General features: G+C 38.3%; 1 protein-coding gene and 1 pseudogene across 2 annotated transcripts in view; one reads left to right on the top strand and one right to left on the bottom strand.

Moving 5' to 3' along the window:
• The first annotated feature begins 1185 nt into the window (after window positions 1–1185).
• LOC136282876 (uncharacterized) lies at window positions 1186–3032 on the top strand (annotated as a pseudogene).
• A 5723-nt stretch (window positions 3033–8755) lies between these two features.
• LOC131792876 (uncharacterized) overlaps window positions 8756–17667 on the bottom strand; it is a 70314-nt gene continuing 61402 nt past the window's right edge. For both annotated transcript variants that reach the window (XM_066170856.1, XM_066170857.1), the window contains exons 19-23: window positions 17174–17263; window positions 16713–16787; window positions 16287–16364; window positions 12601–12732; window positions 8756–11551 (exon numbers count right to left, since the gene is read on the bottom strand). In XM_066170856.1, the coding sequence (XP_066026953.1) occupies window positions 9846–11551; window positions 12601–12732; window positions 16287–16364; window positions 16713–16787; window positions 17174–17263 (2081 nt within the window). In that variant the 3' untranslated portion in view covers window positions 8756–9845. The remainder of the gene's footprint in view (window positions 11552–12600; window positions 12733–16286; window positions 16365–16712; window positions 16788–17173; window positions 17264–17667) is intronic.

Genomic DNA, 17667 nt, shown 5'->3' with positions numbered 1-17667 from the left:
GATGATATTGACCGAATAACCGAAATACTGCATACTTACAAGTTATTGTGCCTTCTAAATAGAAAGGAAAACTTGTCCTAACGAAACGACAGTATAACTCCATAACAAAACATGTGCTTTTCGTGGGAAAGAGCGCCCGCGATATTTTGCGTGCGGTCACCGAAGACCACACCATATAACGTTTATTTTCTGTCTCTTACAGGCGGCCCAAGCTCACGTCTCGAGAAAAAGCCAACGATAAATTCATGAACGCGTCACGCGTTGTGTGACTCGGTGTTAAGTTACGGGTGGAACCGTTGAGAATTTGAACACGATATGAGGAATAGGAATAGTATGCTTTACTTCACTAAATCAAATTTTAAGCAATTTTTCAAAAGTGTTGACTGTACATATATCTTTACTGCTTTAATAAACAATGAAGGCATCAGTGGCATCCGAGAGGCACCGAGAAGAATGAAATTTACGTTTTGTAACTTGCTGCGTGACGAAAAAAGAAGTATCATGATTTCCGGTTGTCAAAAATGTCAATCAAATTTGGCACGAACTTGGTTTTCGCACTCTAGTTTGCCTTTTCCGGAAGATTTTGCCATGGATGAAGACCAAAAGCCAAGAACGTTAAGAGATTTAGAGATCGACTTTTTGAAAGAACAGCTCAATGGCTTTTCTGTTGAAGACGATTATTGTTTTGGATATTTCGAGGGAAACAGAGTAGAGATGGATGAGCTGTTAGTTTCATTTCAGGCATTGAACTCCACGTGTTATGTACTTACAGAAAGCCATTCAAAAGAGAAAAACCACACCAGATTTTCTCAAACAGGTATATAATCTCTCAGTATTTTAAAGTGCAAAGATCCCGGTTTCCTATCCTGATTCTCCTAATTCAGGGATAATTTAATAGAGAAGAATCGCCGTCTTTCAGAATTTATGGTAAATTTCTTCGAAGGCAGTCTTACGCGATTTGCAAGATGCTACCTCTTAACTACATGTTTATATTTATATTAATTATGTTATCATTTCAGTTTCCCCGTGTTTGTTGTTATCGCTGTTGTTATTATTTTTTATTCATTTATCTCTACCTAAAAGGTCTATTTGGTTTAGAAACAGCCAAAAGTGGCTTTGGTTGAAAGGTTTGGGTCAAAGGTCTGGTTCTTATTGCCACTTTTGCACGTAAACCGGAAATAAGACATGTTGCTTAACAACTCTATCTGATTTCATTCGACAGCACCTCCCGTATTTGAAAAACAACCGCGGAAATGTCCCCATACAGCTGTTTGGCCAACCCTTTTCAATCTCTGGCAGTGAAATTCGACATTGTATACATGGATCTACAAAGGTTGGTTACAATTACAGTAAATGAATTCACAAATATTCAAATTTTAAGTAAAAAAAGAGGTCAATCGAGAAATGATAACAGAAACTGAGAGTCAAGAGGTTGAATTTAAGTTTATTCAAATTGACTGATTAATTTTCCATTTACGATGTCCCAGATGATGTCGCTGCTGGAAAAATAATGTAATTTAACTTTGCCCCTGTAGAACACAGCCGTGACCTATATTAAAATCTTCTGTATCAATTAGGATGCCCTAGGAAGTTATACCTGCAAGAGTAACAATGCTAATGTACACGACTATGCAAGAAAAACTAGAGTACACTCGCAGAATTCGAGAAAATTGGATTGCCCGGCCGTCATGTAGATTCGATGTATTCGGGAGTACAACGATTACTTCATTGACAAAGCAAAGTTCCTGTCGGATGATAGCTTGGTGATGGCTAAGAGGCCGGGGCTATTCTAAAAGAATTCAATGACAAACCGAAGAGTGACTTAGGGTTTAGTTTCAGTACTTCGACTCGGTTCCATCTGAAGATCCCATTAAGCTCCTCCCATGTCAACCACCCTGTCGGGGACTCGTCCAAGATAGGACAATACGTCGATAAACGTGTAGTTGACAAAATCTACGACCTTGTAAACCAAAACATAACCAACTTTTCTGAGGTGCAAAGGTCTCTTGATAAATATGTTCGAGAGGATCTATTTTCCGGCCATCCCGAGGAACGAAGAACAAAGAAAACAAATAGGCGATACTACCCATGTCGCCAGGACGTGCACAACCACATTGCCAAGGCGATTTCAGCAGTGAAGTATTACGATGACAACCAAGAGGCATTGGGTAAAAAAATAGAAGACTGGCAAACTAAGTTTCCCAAAAGCAGCTTCTTTTACCGAACCAGAGACGCTGTCATTAACGAAAAAGATGAATCAAGACCTAGAACTGCTGAGGAAACCTTCCTCTTTGTAGATCAACAGCCATGGCAACAACGAATGCTTGAAAGATATGGTAGTGAACTGGCCCTGATGGACGCCACATATAAAACGACAAGGTACGCAATTCCACTTTTTTTGTTTGTGTACATACTGACGTGGGATATAAGGTTGTGGCTGAATTCATGTGCCAGTCCGAAGATCAAGCCTCTATAAGTGAAGCACTTGCCATAATCAAGGGATGGAACCTAGTGTGGAATCCGGCGTACTTTATGGTGGATTATTTCAATGCAGAAATCGCTGCCCTCGAAGACCAACTTCCCAAAAGTTTGGTTTACATTTGTTATTTCCATAGATTACAAGCAATGTACCGCTGGTCCAAGTCAAAGAAGAATGGCCTTTCGTTTGCTGAGCAAGAGATATTTTAGAGCTTATGAAGAGCATCACCTATGCTAACACAGTAGACAAATTCGAAAAGCGAATGAACACTTTGAAAGAATCCCGGCTTTACAAAGACCAATGAAGTATTCAGAACTATCTAACACGTGGCTATCATGCAAAGTTCGCTAGGCACAGGCTTTTCGAAAGCAGCAAGTGACAAACATAGTTAACACCAATAACAGCACTGAGACGCAAAACAAGCTGTTCAAGTACGATTATCTTCCGAAGATCAGTTGAAAAATCGGTTTATTGCATTGCAACGATGCTGATTAGACTAGTTAGACTATTCAGACTAGTTAGATCCCGTGAGTTTCACGGACTGAAGTCCTGATTTTGAGGCATCAATTTTTAATCTGACAGAGTTACAGCAGATCATTAGGTGCCGTACAATTTGCTTCATGTTATCAGTATCAGTGGCAACTAGGACAGAGTCGCCGGTAAACAGGAGCTCTCCGACATGTAAGTCTCTTGTCTTTGATAGAGCTTTGAGTCCCAGACTTACTGAAAACTTATCAATCTACACGAGTCTTTGGGACTGGTCACTATTCATTGCCTCTAAGAGGGGTCGAGGAATTTGGTTGTGTCACATTAAAATTTACCTACTCCCCCCATAGGCTCTGTAATATTCTGATGCACCCCTCCCCCCCCAACCTTAAACAAACACAAACACCTCATTGGTGGTTAATTCTATATATTCCCCTCTTTATACCCTGTTAACAACGACTGATCCCCCCTCCACTCCCCCTGAAATCCATATTATCTCCCAAAATCCTCCACCCCCACCCCACCCCCAGGCGATAGACTGGCCCCTTACTGACTTACACGTCTTAAATAAGAAGGTGACAAGTGGTGTCTAAAATGGATTGAGCTTTGTATAAATGCAGAAGTCATAAATTAGCAGGTAAAAATGACCTGGAAAATCATGCTCAAATGGCGGACTTTGATTTCTCCTCTTTCTCTCTCATTCATTTGGTGTTGAAGGGAAATGTGTTCATTCGCTCTCGCAGTTTACTGAACTCGTCGTACAGTAAACTACTTCATTTATTCTCTCTTTTATCACTCAACTTATTACAACGGGGACTAGCTCTGATCTTTCTAGGAAAGTGTAGGTCACCGCTTATAAAGGTGACACTTATTGAGCTGTCAATCTCTAACCTTCGTCATGCTTTTACACTTAACTAGCGGATCACGCTAAACTGCGCAGAGCGGAGTTCGCACACAACGTAGATACCTTCGCGATGTTTACACTTTACAAAATGTCTTTCTAACTTAAATTTCTTGGTCTTACAGTCAAATTCGGGTAAAACAAAAACAAGATTGATAACATAAAAATTATGATAAACTTACTAACAGAATTAAAATCATACTCGAAAAGATATCTTTAGAGAAAATAGTCCTTGAAGGCTGTTGCATAACAGCAGAATAAACACAAAATTCGGAGAAGGGCGTACCCAGGGTATCGCCCCTGAAAGAGCTACGTGCTGGTCGTATAAGTTATCTAATTACAAATTCACTGCGGAAGATGAAAAGTACTACATGTTTATACCTTAAGTCAACTCTAAGGAAAAGAGGTGTCGAATGTGCTAAATTAAACTTAAAACTATTTTCTTGATCGGGAATTCAACATGGATTTAGCCTAAAAACGAGAGTATTAAATGAGTAACAGTATAAAGGGAGAGTTATTTCCAAGAAATTCCTGGACGGGATCATTTTTATGAGGTAGAGCCATTTTTTTAGTAATTAATCATCATAATGTGCAGTTACTGCTGGTCTACAAAGTAAACAAGAGCGTTATTCCTTCTTCCCCTAGCTCATTGCAACTGACGTTTAAGTTGTTTACTGACTTGTAGTTAGTGCTGATCAGTGCATCACACAAGTGTTTTAATCCTGTTTTTCCAAAAAAGGTCCCTGTGACGGTCAAATTGGTCAATTTGCAGTTAACACTGATGAGCTCGTTACACAAGTGTATTAATCCTTCATCTCCTAACCTATTGTCACTGATGTTTACGCTGGTTGAACAGCAGTCATAACTGATCAGCACTTCACACAGGTGTTTTAATCCTTGACTTTGTAAACCAATGTCATTCAGTGTCAAGCTGTATAGTTCACTCTGAGTAACTGCTGTAGTCATCAGATATCCGACTGCTAGAGAGGATCATAATGGTTACTTTCCAGTCCCTGTTGGTGATCGCTTTACACAGTGTAACCAAACCCGGGTCGTACTGTGTTGACCACGCCTTCAATATACCTGAACTTGAACTGTATAACGGTATACTAAACATCTCCTCGTCCTCGTCCTCGTCCCACACTTCGTGATACCAGTCCCATGACAGTTTACGTGTAGATAGCTCATCCATAAACAGCAGCGCCACTTGCCATGCACCTCCTCTTATGTGAATGTGAAGAGATGTTTTCAATTTGTATTTATCCACTGCTTCACGAAATTTCAATTGGAGTACTAAATGATTAAAATAAATAGAATATCAGTATTTTACCTGATAACATAATTGCGAAAAAATCACCTTTGCAGAGTTTTTTGTTTTTGCTTTTGTCTCAAATCTGACAAACCACAAAAAATACCTCGCCAAAATGGTGATTTGAATATGAAGAGATGTTTTCAAAAAAAGCAAAATAATGAGCCAGAATATTATAACGGGAAGGACTTTTAATGCATTAACGTTCCCAACATTTGAATAATAGAACAAAAATTACGTCATTCAACCAAGCGCTTTGAGATTACCTTAAACAACTAAGCGTCAAGATTGCAAAGGAAGCCGACAGCAAAAATTGAACAAAAGACCTTGAGATACTCTAAGTTGGTACAGATACTCTGACTGATCAAAACACCATCGCAAATAGTTTCAATCGATATTTCATATCGGAAAATTTGACTTATCCTCTTAACTTCCTGAAAGTTGATAGGACAAAGAATTTCGTGCAGGCATCAAATGCATTAAAGTTAAAAATCTCTTGTTGGAATTATGAGTCTGTCCAAGAGGGGACCGGGTAGGCGTGACACATGCCATCTCACCTAAGTTATTCAAGAATCCACAGTAGTTCGGGTTCCCAGATAATCCCTGGGGTATTAGAGCCCCCACATCAACTCCCTGGGTAAAAGCTAAAATTAGCTGGAAAAATGCACTTCCAACGAATCTCTCACACACTAATAGAATGCGATGGATCTTAATCCTACTTTGTCCAATGGTTGTTTGAACCTTAAGGAACCAAAACCATGAGGTTGGGCTAATTTGATATGACTTCTGCCAATTTAGAGCAGTTAATCATTAACTGTGTCACGCAACTATTCCAAAAAAGGAAAAAATTAGGATTTTTTAATTGCAAATATTTCCAATGAGCAACATTGTATGACGAGAAACATACTATCACAGCAAAGACCTACCTTAACACTAAATTTGTGGGCAAAACATTTTTGGCCTCTGTAAAAGATTCGTGATCATTTCCCTCTAAAATACGTACCTTCTAACGTTAATTTATGCAATTTATGCAATTTTGATAAACTAATGTTTGGTCACTCAATTTCAATTTGAGAATGGGATCACCGACGCTAGTTCTTGTGGTACTAATGTCTAAAAACAACAGATGTATGGCTACTAAGCTAAGAAGTCTCTTATCATAGAAATTGTGTGACGCTGACACAATCTATTGGAAAAAAATGATTCATAAATGTATGTATTTATCATACATCAAACATTACCGAACTGAGTAATGGACGTCGGCAGTTGACAGCGACGTTTGCCAGATGTAATTTACGCAAATGAAACACTTTATATACCTATTATAATTTTACTCGATGCACCATAATTTTGAGAAGACTTTATCCAATTTTAGGTACATTACTCAACAGTTGTTCCTGATACATTTAACCTTTAATTGAAAAAAAACAAAACAAAAAAGGAAAAAACGAGTGAGATTTGTTGACGTATTGCTCGTATATTCATCTTCCAAGGAGGCACTTACAACTCCATTCAGGAGATCGGCCTTACTAAAGGCTAATAGCCTGCTTAAATATCTAGCAATATGGATAAATGAAAGTTATTCCTCCTTGGTGAACAAGTTTTCTCCATTTCCTAATCTTAGACCCTTCATTTTGGATAGCGCACATCCCCAGGGCAGCTCTTTGAGACGCTGCACTATTATTAAGAACCTGGCCAATAACCAAGTGCTCGCAATTTTGAACTTGGCCTTAAAATTCTCCTTGGTTGGTTACCAGGAAACACAGAGAAAATGGTTTGGGATTATGGGCAGGTCATTGCACGTTTCTGTCGCGGTCAACAAGCGCGCGGATGGTGAAGTTGAGGTAGAGCTTTAAGTCCGAGATGGTAATTGTAAAAAACGCAGCAGAGGAAATTTTAAAATACGTCCATAGACTACGCCACTGTTGCAAAAAGACTCTTTCCAAAATATGAAGAGGTACAGGATGGTGGGCATCAAAACTTTGAACAACTTTCCCTTGAATCTTTTGTGATGAGAGCTTGAAAAGTGTAAAATATGGAAAAGAGCTTTTTTTAAATGGGACAGCCTCAAAAACACAGTTCTCCACAATTTCCAACAGAAAAAAAATATTTACTTATTTCCTGAGTGGAAGGGCCGGACGGAAAATATTTGAGTCGAGGTCATGACGGACCAAGCGCAACGACGTCCGTGCGCCATGACCGAGTGCCAAATTTCTTCCCTTCCGGCTCAAACAAACTCAATCAAAACGAATTTCACTATATATGACCACTAAGTGTCGAAAATTCGAAATTTTTTTGAAACCTAAATAGGACGCGATAGAGGGGCGCACGCAAAAACCACAAAAAAAGCCACAAAAAACGATTCTACAATACATACTTTTTTTTTAAAGTTTTTGCAGCAAAACTTAAAGGAAACAGCTTTTACTACGGTTTTCTATGAGATTCAGCCACCTAGCTAGTCATCTAAGGATGTTGGAGGGTTTCATGTGGCAGCATCTCAGCCTCAAGTTGCCATAACTGGTTAGCAAGGGACGTTAAACAACCCACGCACTTTTCATAAAGAGAAGGGAACGTAGCTCACGCCGTTGTGGTCTTGTCTTGATTCCGAAATTGGGGGCTCTTGCAATACTTCCTTCCAATGTTTGTTGCCATACAATGTTGCTCATTGGAGATATTTGCAATTAAAAAACCCTAATTTTTTCTATTTTGCAATAGTTGCGTGACACAGTTAATGATTAACTGCTCTAAATTGGCAGAAGTTATATCAAATTACCCCAACTTTAAGGAATTGTTTCCTTAAGGATAAGATTAAGATCCACGCATTCTGTCAGTGTGAGAGAGATCCGTTGGAAGTGCATTTTTCGAACTAATCTTAGCCTTTTACCCAGGGATTCGATGTGGTGGCTCTAATACCCTAAGGATTAGCCGGGAGCCCGAACCACTGTGGATTCTTGAATAACTTAGCGACTCTCATAAGCTGTGAAAGTTTGAAAGAAATCGGTGAGATGGCATGTGTCATGCCTACCCGGTCCTCTCGCGGACAGACTCTTAAAAGCTCATAGAAGCTTCAGCCCCGACGACATTTATCCAGGCAAGAACCTTTAAATGTAGCATTAACTCCCTAGCCTCGCCCTTATACTCTTTGTTTAATAATTCATTCAAACTAGGTATCATTCCGAAGGCCGGGAACGTAGCTGCTTGTTTGTTTGTTTAATTTTTGAAAACAGCTCGGTGTTATTCTGCTTTCCATGAAAGGTGCCCAAATCAAATTGGAGAGCTACAGACCTCTTTTGTCAGTTAATTTGCAAGAGGATCGAAGAAAAGTCTAAGGCTAAGCCCAAGCAGTTGGTTTTATGAAAGAGCGTTCCTGCCTTCCAAAATTACTCAACACTTTCCCACTGAGAGCCATGAACCAGGCTCTTGCGCAAGCCATTTAAAGTTTTGCCTTTGACCAGGGAGGGAGTTACTTCTATTCATTCTCGGCCAAATACAAACGGGAAATGAACCTTCGTGTCCAAATAAAACGGATACGTCTATTCCAGCCCGTGTTCCGTGTTGACAGATTCAGTAAAAGCGAGGATCGAAAAAATAAAACAACATTTATTACATACGAATTCAACAGCAGTCCTTGTACATATTTAATGTCCTTGGTTAACATACTTCGCAGTTTAGTGTCTGGTCTTTTCTAAAATATAAAATATATATGTAAAATATTATTTCTACTGAGAGTTGAAAATTTTGGAACATTGAAATATTATCAATCAGACGACATTCTGAACTATTACAGGAAATTGAAAAAGAGATTATACATTATAAGGACTATGTAACCCGTAAGACACTTTCTTATCATTAGTAGTAATTTTAGAGTAATACATAACTCTGCTCTTCATAAAATCATCAGCTCAGATGAAAAAAAATTACAAGTTAGAGTACAAGCTTTGCGTAAATGACTTACTAGGTAAAGTCCAAATAAACTCATTTGAACGAGTATACAACACCTACATTTGGCTTCGAAAACGAACAAGGCAGAACAAAACATTCCTTTTTGTTCAAGTGTATTGCAATTAAGCTTAAACATTATACCTTTGGAGTCTACCCACTAAAAATACGAAAGCCTATAAATATTGAGAATATGTTGTTACTTATTACTTATTTATACGTCACTAATTCATGTGGACTTTTTAAAAGTTTTCTTTTAGAAAACAACGACATTCATTAAATAGGTTACCAAAATATAATTTAATATTTTTGGCATCTTTTTACAGCTAAATCACCAGTATAACCAATTCCCTGTAGTTCAAAACTTTTTGTTACAAAAGGTATAACATTATTGCCAACAGACCCGTTATACGAAATTGCAGTTGCATTTGTAGTCTATTTTTTTAAACAGTGGAGTTCGTTTATCGAATAATGAACGTTTAATAATCGTTTGAGTCATGATACCGAGTCATTTCTAAACTCTTGATCGCGATGTTTCGACTGCCTCACTGCTGGTCATTTTTAATACTCCGTTCAACAAGTGATAGTGACTAGAAGGTCAGTTATCTAATTAAGCACCTTGAACAGTAATCTCTAAGTTGTCATTTATAAAAATGGAATTTATTTCATGACAAGCGAAACGTAACAGGAGGAACCTGTCAGGTCTCTGTGACTCTGACTTGTTACTTGGCCTACTTTGTAGTTGAACGGGAAAGTTGTGCTCCTCTAACTTCCCAATCAGTACCAGTTAACATTTGAGACAAATATTTTCTGCCTTTATTAGTTACATTCCGATTTCCGTGGTAGTCTAAGCTCCGTAGTTTGCAGTTGGTATCAGTCAAGGCCTTACACAGGTGCTTGATTCCTTCACCTCCAAATTCATTGTTGCTTATGTCTAAACTTGTTAATGTACAGAATCCGTTGGTTAAAACCTCAGACAATTCTTTGATTCCTCCATCTCCTAATCTAATAAGACCGATTTTCAATTTGGTTAACACACAATTACTGCTGGTAAGTGCATCGCACAAGTGTTTAAATCCGTTGTCTTCCCACCGAATGTGACTGGCGTTTAAGCTTGTTAACCTGCAGTTAACGCTTGTTAGCGCGTTACACAAGTGCATGATTCCTTCGTCTCCTAACCAATTGTTACTGACGTTTAAGCTGGTTAATGTACAGTTAACGCTTGTTAGCGCGTTACACAAGTGCATGATTCCTTCGTCTCTTAACCAATTGTTACTGACGTTTAAGCTGGTTAATGTACAGTTAACGCTGGTTAGCGCGTTACACAAGTGCACGATTCCTTCGTCTCCTAACCAATTGTTACTGACGTTTAAGCTGGTTAATGTACAGTCAATGCTGGTTAGTGCGTTACCCAAGTATACGATTCCTTCGTCTCCCCAACTATTCTCCCTGACGTTTAAGGTGGTTAATCCGCAGTTAACGCTGGTTAGCGCGTTACTCAAGAGCACGATTCCTTCGTCTCCTAACCTATTGTGACTGATGTTTAAGGTGGTTAATCTGCAGTTAACGCTGGCTAGCGCGTCACGCAAGTGCATGATTCCTTCGTCTCTTAACATATTGTGACTGACGTTTAAGCTGGTTAAATGGCAGTTAACGCTGGTTAGCGCGTTACTCAAGAGCACGATTCCTTCGTCTCCTAACCTATTGTGACTGACGTTTAAGGTGGTTAATCTGCAGTTAACGCTGGCTAGCGCGTCACGCAAGTGCATGATTCCTTCGTCTCCTAACCTATTGTGACTGACGTTTAAGGTGGTTAATCTGCAGTTAACGCTGGCTAGCGCGTCACGCAAGTGCATGATTCCTTCGTCTCCTAACATATTGTGACTGACGTTTAAGCTGGTTAAATGGCAGTCACTAATGATCAGCGCTTCACACAGGTGTTTTAATCCTTGATTTTGTAAACCAATGCCATACAGTGTCAAGCTGTAAAGTTCACTCTGAGGAAGCGCTGTACTCAAGTTCTTCAAACCTTCATCAGATATCCGACTCCTTGAGAGAATTAATCTGGTTACTTTCCAATCCCTGTTGGTGATCGCTTTACACAGTGTTATCAAATCAGGGTCGTACTCTGTTGGCCACCCATACAATATGCCTGAAATTGAACTGTATATCACTTCATTAGACACCTCCTCGTCCTCGTCCTCGTCCTCGTCCTCGTCCTCGTCCTCGTCCTCGTCCTCGTCCTCGTCCTCGTCCTCGTCCTCGTTATAAATTACACGAAAGCAGTACCATGGTTGTTTAGATATAGAGAGCTCATCCGTAAACAGCAGCACCACTTGCCATGCACCTTCTCTGATGTGAATAGTAAGGAATGCTTTCAATTCGTCTTTATCCATTGCTACACGTAATTCCTCCAAGGCACGAGGTGATTGGAGTACTAAAGGATTAAAACAAAAGAATAGTAATTTTTTTTACTTGAAAACATTACAGCGAAAAAACCTAACTTTACATTGTTTTTGTCTAAAAACTGACAAACCACAGAAAATACCTCGGCAAATTGGACACAAAAATAATTTCGAGTCTCCACGTTTCGACTTATTGTTGAATCATCCCAAGTCAAAGGAAACCAGTTGGGAAAACAAGGAGACGGACAGTATGAACAATAAAATGTCGTGCGATACCAAAAACATTAAGCCAAACCTTTTTTCTTCTTCTTTTCCAAGTCTTAAAATGTCAGCAAATCATTTGAGAAGTTGTAAATCATTGTCATAAGGTTTTATTCCAATATTATCTTTTCCCTCACTAGTAATCTAAAACTCTGCAGTCGAAAATGCCTGCGAGAGAAGTTGCTGGTGTTGTTTTTTTCCAAATCTGGTTTTAAAGTTTCAGAACATTTTCAAGAACACGAGAAAAAAATTGTTTTCGCTTTGCAAACATAACAACGAAGTATTCGTGTTGATAAATTGAAAGAGACGTCTTTTTCTTGAGAATACGATCATAAAGTACTTAGGTTACACCACATAAGCGACCAGTCCTAACATCAGAATTCTATGCACTTATGGACTGAGTAGAAGGCTCATGTGGGTCCAGCTTGATCTTACTCAGTCAATCAGATTTTTATTTCATGAACGCCGCTCTTCTCATTTTACTTCCTTCTCACGTGGACGCACGCTTGGCCTTGCAGCTTTTCATGCCCCTGCCAGTGCAACCGCGCACGGCCTTCATAAAAGGGTTCATTTATAAATCTTTTTTTTTTCCTTATTAGGAACGGGCATTAGACCGCGAAGGTCATTTGATGATTATATAAAGGTACCAGGTCTACAGAGAATGAAAAAACCCCAACACAAGATCACAAATCTGGGTTAAAAGAAAAATTCCTTGACCATTACACAAACCTAGCATTTCTCAATAGTCTTACCACCGAATATAGATAACTGGACATATGTTTCAAAGCCAATACAAGCTTATTTTAACAATGTTAAGTACCTTGCTTGCGGAAGTGAAGTTTGGCTGACTCATTTAATAAGTAGCTGACATAATTCTGGAGTTCCTCAGGTAAACTGACATCAAACTTCGCCAGTCCTGATCTAATGGTCGGATACATGGCGTTCTCTAATGCTATCATGAAGGACACAAAAAGACAAACTATTTTAGTACTTAAGGTCACATTCTCAGCTCAGAGAAATTATTAAAATGAGGAACTACTAAAAAGACAACGTAAGAGTCAATGTTGTCATTAAGATCACAGACAAGCTTGGGGTCAAATTTAAATTTGTCATTTAAAGATACCACCAACACGTTTTGTCGATCTTTTCCGACATGGAACATTCATGCAAAAGTTCTTTAATGCACGAGCTACACGAGGGTCTCAATGGGGCGATGGCTTTTATGGCTAACGGTTAAAATTTTGGCCATGTTAGGGCTAACTTTTTCTTGTTAAGGAGTTAAAAAGAAACATTTCTTTGGTTAACTCTTTGTAATCTAACGTTATAGTTGAGGGAAAGGAGAGTTTGTCGAAAATTATCGCCCCGTGTCGTTACTTCCAGTGATCCCTAAAGTTCAGGAGCGGTGTGTGGCCTCGCGCCTTGTCTCTCACGTTGAGAAGATCTTGTATCCTTTTCAACATGGTTTTCAAAAGGTCAAGTCTTGCGTTACTCGGCTTATTGAAGTATTCTATGATATTGGTCATGCACTGGACCGCGGGCTAGAATCAGAAATAATTAACTTGGACTTTGCCAAGGCTTTCGATTCTGTGTGCCCGGCAAAGCTCGTGTTGAAGCTAAAAACGTTTGGAATCGATGATCCCCTACTCGCCTGGTTTTACTCATACCTAACTGGAAGGCGTCAAAGAGTGGTTATAAATGGAACTTTCAGTAATTGGACTGGCGTTGGGTCAGGTGTACCCCAGGAGTCACTTCAAGGACCGATTCTCTTTTTATTATTTGTAAATGACATGCCAAATGTAATTAATAGTGCGACGCTGGCTATGTTTGCTGACGATTCTAAATGTTATAGGATCATAAATAATGATGTTGATTTTTCGAAATGGCAGTAGGATTTAGTTTCACTTACAACTTAGTCCTTGTCAAATGAATTGTATTTTCAGCCTACAAAGTGCAGTAATCTGCGTATATCTAGGAAGCGTATTAGTTCATATCTTAGCTATAGTATAAATGGTATAGATGTGGAGGTTGTCTCTACTAAAAAGATTTGGGGGTAGTGCTCGTAAATGACACCTCTCGGAAGGATCATATACTCATGATAGTTGCTAAAGCAAATAGGTTACTGGGCTTTATTAGAAGGAGCTGCGCAGGAATTGTTGGCAGTGTTCCGCCGTTGCGTCTTTACTGTTCATTAGTGTGTTCGCACTTTTGCTATTGCTCTCAGTTATGGGCACCTCAGTCTGTTATCAGCAATTTATTCTTAGTTAAAAATGTGCAAAAAAGAGCTACACGCTTTATACTAAAAAGAAATAGTAGTAACTTATCTTATGAGGATCGCTTAATCAAACTGAAGTTATTGCCGCTTAATTACTGGCTTGAATATCTCGACTTAGTTTTCTTTTTTAAATGTCTTCATGGTCATATTGATCTAACTTGTTCATTTAATTACTATTTTTCCTTTGTTAAGAGTCAGATGCGTCAAGCGTGCTCAGGGCTGAACTTTAAGATTAATAAAAATCATACATCAACATTTCGGGACTTCTATTTTAATAGGATAGCAAATTTGTGGAACAATATACCTAATAATGTTAGGCAGGCTGAGTCTATTGACTCTTTTAAGCGTAAACTTAAGTCGTTTTATTTCAAGAGACTTTTCAACGTTTTTGATGGAGACTACTTTCTTACCTTTAAAATAATTTGTCCTAAATGTCGCCGGGTAAATACCCTTGTTGCGTGCACTTGTTAAGCAGCCTATTTAGTCTATTCATAGTATTAAGTTATTTTAGGAGGGGGTTGGGTTGGAGCTTAAACCTAGTAGGGAACTCATGTCCTATTGTTTTTGTTTCGGTACTGCTTTGTACAAATCCTTAAATCAATAAATAAGTTAAGGATCTTGGAATTCACATCAAATCAAATCTATCATGGAGCCTGAAAACAAAGCAAACAGCGTGCTCCGATTTATAAGTCGAACAAAGGGCCCCAGGAATCCTAAATTGTTCTCGAAATTTTACATGAGCTTAGTACGTCCAATACTTCAGTACTGCTCTCCAGTGTGGTCTCCACACCTCAAAAAGGATTCGGCTATTTTAGAGAAAGTACGACGCAGAACACCTAGATAAGCAATCAGAAACATTGCCCGAGATATGTCATATGAAGAAAGCTTAAAGGTCCTTAAATGGCTAACTCTACATCAGAGAAGATTATTTTCTGCGCTTACTGAGTGCTTTAAGACGGCTAACAGTCTTAACGAGCTATACCTATTTGAGTATTTTACATTTGCACATGATTTTCGACCATTAAGAACCAACCATCGCCATAAACTTAAACCATTGCCCGCAAAGCTAAACAGTTTTAAGTATTCTTTCTGTGCAAATATAGTCAATGAAGGAAATAATTTACCTAAAAAAGTTGCAGAGGCAGAAACTCTGAACATTTTCAAGAACAGAGTCAGACGCCATTTTACTAATGTTTTAGGAAATTTTTAACTATTTTACTGCAATTTTTAATTATTTTAGGAGACAAACTTGAAATAGGTAACCTCTTTTGCTTCCTTTTTACTTTTCATTAAAATTTGAATTGTGAATAAACAGTTATGTTATGTTAAGACTAACGGTTGAAATTCGTAAATTTTTACGAATAACAGCAAAATGTTTTTGCTATATTACGGTTAACAGTTAGCCCCATTGAGACCCTCCTACATGTATTACAGTTCACTGACATGCATTAGTACTATATGCACTATTGAAGCAGCAATATGGTAAAGCTAATAACCTCTGGTAGCGCGATGTGGTCATCGTAACTCTGAGGTGGCTTACACAAAGGCTCCTCAACGTTCGACACACAAACTCAATTTACAAACTTCATGTGTACACCTTGTTCTGAATTAGAGCACAATTTGATGCTTGCGGGGCCTTAAAACATCAAGGTTGTAAATGGATACGATTAAAAATGGCTAAGCACTCTGATAAAATGCTAGAGTTGTATCCAAGATTCACGACAGTACCGCGCACTTGATGCACGTGCAAATCCCGAGGACTGCAAGCGCGCACCACGAAACTACACATAACATGAGACAGTACCTGTAATTTTGCATATGTACCAAAATTTGAAAGTTTCTAAGACCAGGATGAGCTTATCCTAAGAAGCTAGTTATTTTTTAACACGTGCTAAAAAGAAGTTCACTTTTGCCGGGTATTTTGTTTCTTTTCTTCTACAATATTTTTTTCTAGTGCAATGTGAGGTTATCTCCTTTCTACATGACGGCTGATTGCTGGATTGCTAGGATTTACCACTCGTGAAAACAGTCTCCATCTAAGTGCTGGGTGCCAATGTAGTAATGTAACTTATATCTTAGGCCTCCAATGAGCATTGCAATTGTTAATAATTAATGCAGAAAAAGACTGCGCGTGCAGGAGTTCCGTGGAAAAAAATACTTCGATAAAGAAGTGGAAGTGTTTAATAGCAATCTACTAAAATTGTTTTTTCTCTAAATGTGCATTATTTATTCACCTTCCATCTTGACTTTCTCAAGTTCCTGGCGTAGTCTAGTTGCTGTTTCAATGATGGAAACAGGGGGAGGTAAACTACCTGAGAGAAGAAGTAAACAACAAAATGGTTTAAAGAATTTTTAAACACCATTCTTGGTTGGTAACATTATATAAGAGGAGGGGTTATATTAAATATGGAGTAAATACATATTATTCAACGCTTCAACATGTAATGAGCAGCGCAGATGTTTTGCAAGTTGCATGCAGGGCTGAGATATTTGAGAGAAAATAATAGGAACCCTTTATAACAAACTCAGAGAAAGTGTTTCACCTTTCAGCTGGTTACTTAAAAAATCAAGCCTGAAATACTAGTATAACCATTTCCTTGCATCACTTTCCATATTTCGTTTGCCCTGTTCAACGCAGCCAATACGCATGTTTCACTCACCTTCCTTTCTTTGTTCAAGTTGTTCTAGTTCATCTTCAAGATCAGCAGTAAAGAGTTCAGGGGGAGGCAAAGTACCTGAAGGGAAAGGTAAACAGAGAGATACACTGTATTTAGCATTCAGTGCCTTACCTCGCATAAATGGTTAAAAACAGGCATTTAACAAACACTTCTCATTGTACTAGGCTCATGTGAAGAACTGAAAGTATTAGATAACTATATCACTTAATAATTATAAAGGAAGAGGGATCATCTTTACTAAGGAATAGTTTCCCTTGAAAATGTATAATCTGAAGAAGGAGTGGAAGCATTCATCAATAGTAATAAAATCAGATAACAGATTATTTTAAATAAGGAATAATTTTCCTTCAAAAGTGATAATTCGATACGGGGGTGGAAGCCTTTAACGGCACTCTTAGATTTATTTCTCTCTGATAATGAATCAATAAACATTTTATATTCACCTTCCATTCTGAGCCTCTGAAGCTTCATACGTAGTTCAGCTAGTTTTTTCTCAAGATCAATGGTTGCAATTTGAAGGAAAGAAAAACTACCTGAGATCAAAGGTACACAGAAATATATTTAGCACTAAGTACCTCACCTGATATAAAAAGTTAAAGCATGATAACATGTATCGAGGTCAAGTGAAAGAACAATAATGCAAGTTTTCTATTATATCATTGTGAAATAACCTATCTATAAGTAATATTTCACTATCACATGCAACAGCCAATTTAATACTTCCTTTAACTGAAATTGAGGATTAAGAGTCAAAACTGAATTAAAAATATTTTCCTTAACAAAACTAAGTTACTGAATAACAGCTGAGAACATTTCACAGTATTCTTGGATGAAAGTAAGGACAGAAAAAAAGTTAATATCTCAGATAGGGAATAATTTCTCTCAAAGTGTTTCCTGAAAAAAATATGAATTCATTTCATGGCATTGAGCTATTTAC

This window comes from Pocillopora verrucosa, chromosome 8, assembly GCF_036669915.1.
Source record: "Pocillopora verrucosa isolate sample1 chromosome 8, ASM3666991v2, whole genome shotgun sequence".
In the NCBI taxonomy this organism is placed as follows: domain Eukaryota; kingdom Metazoa; phylum Cnidaria; class Anthozoa; order Scleractinia; family Pocilloporidae; genus Pocillopora; species Pocillopora verrucosa.
Note: the sequence above shows the minus strand (reverse complement) of the source record. Positions and strands in the feature narration are given on the sequence as shown.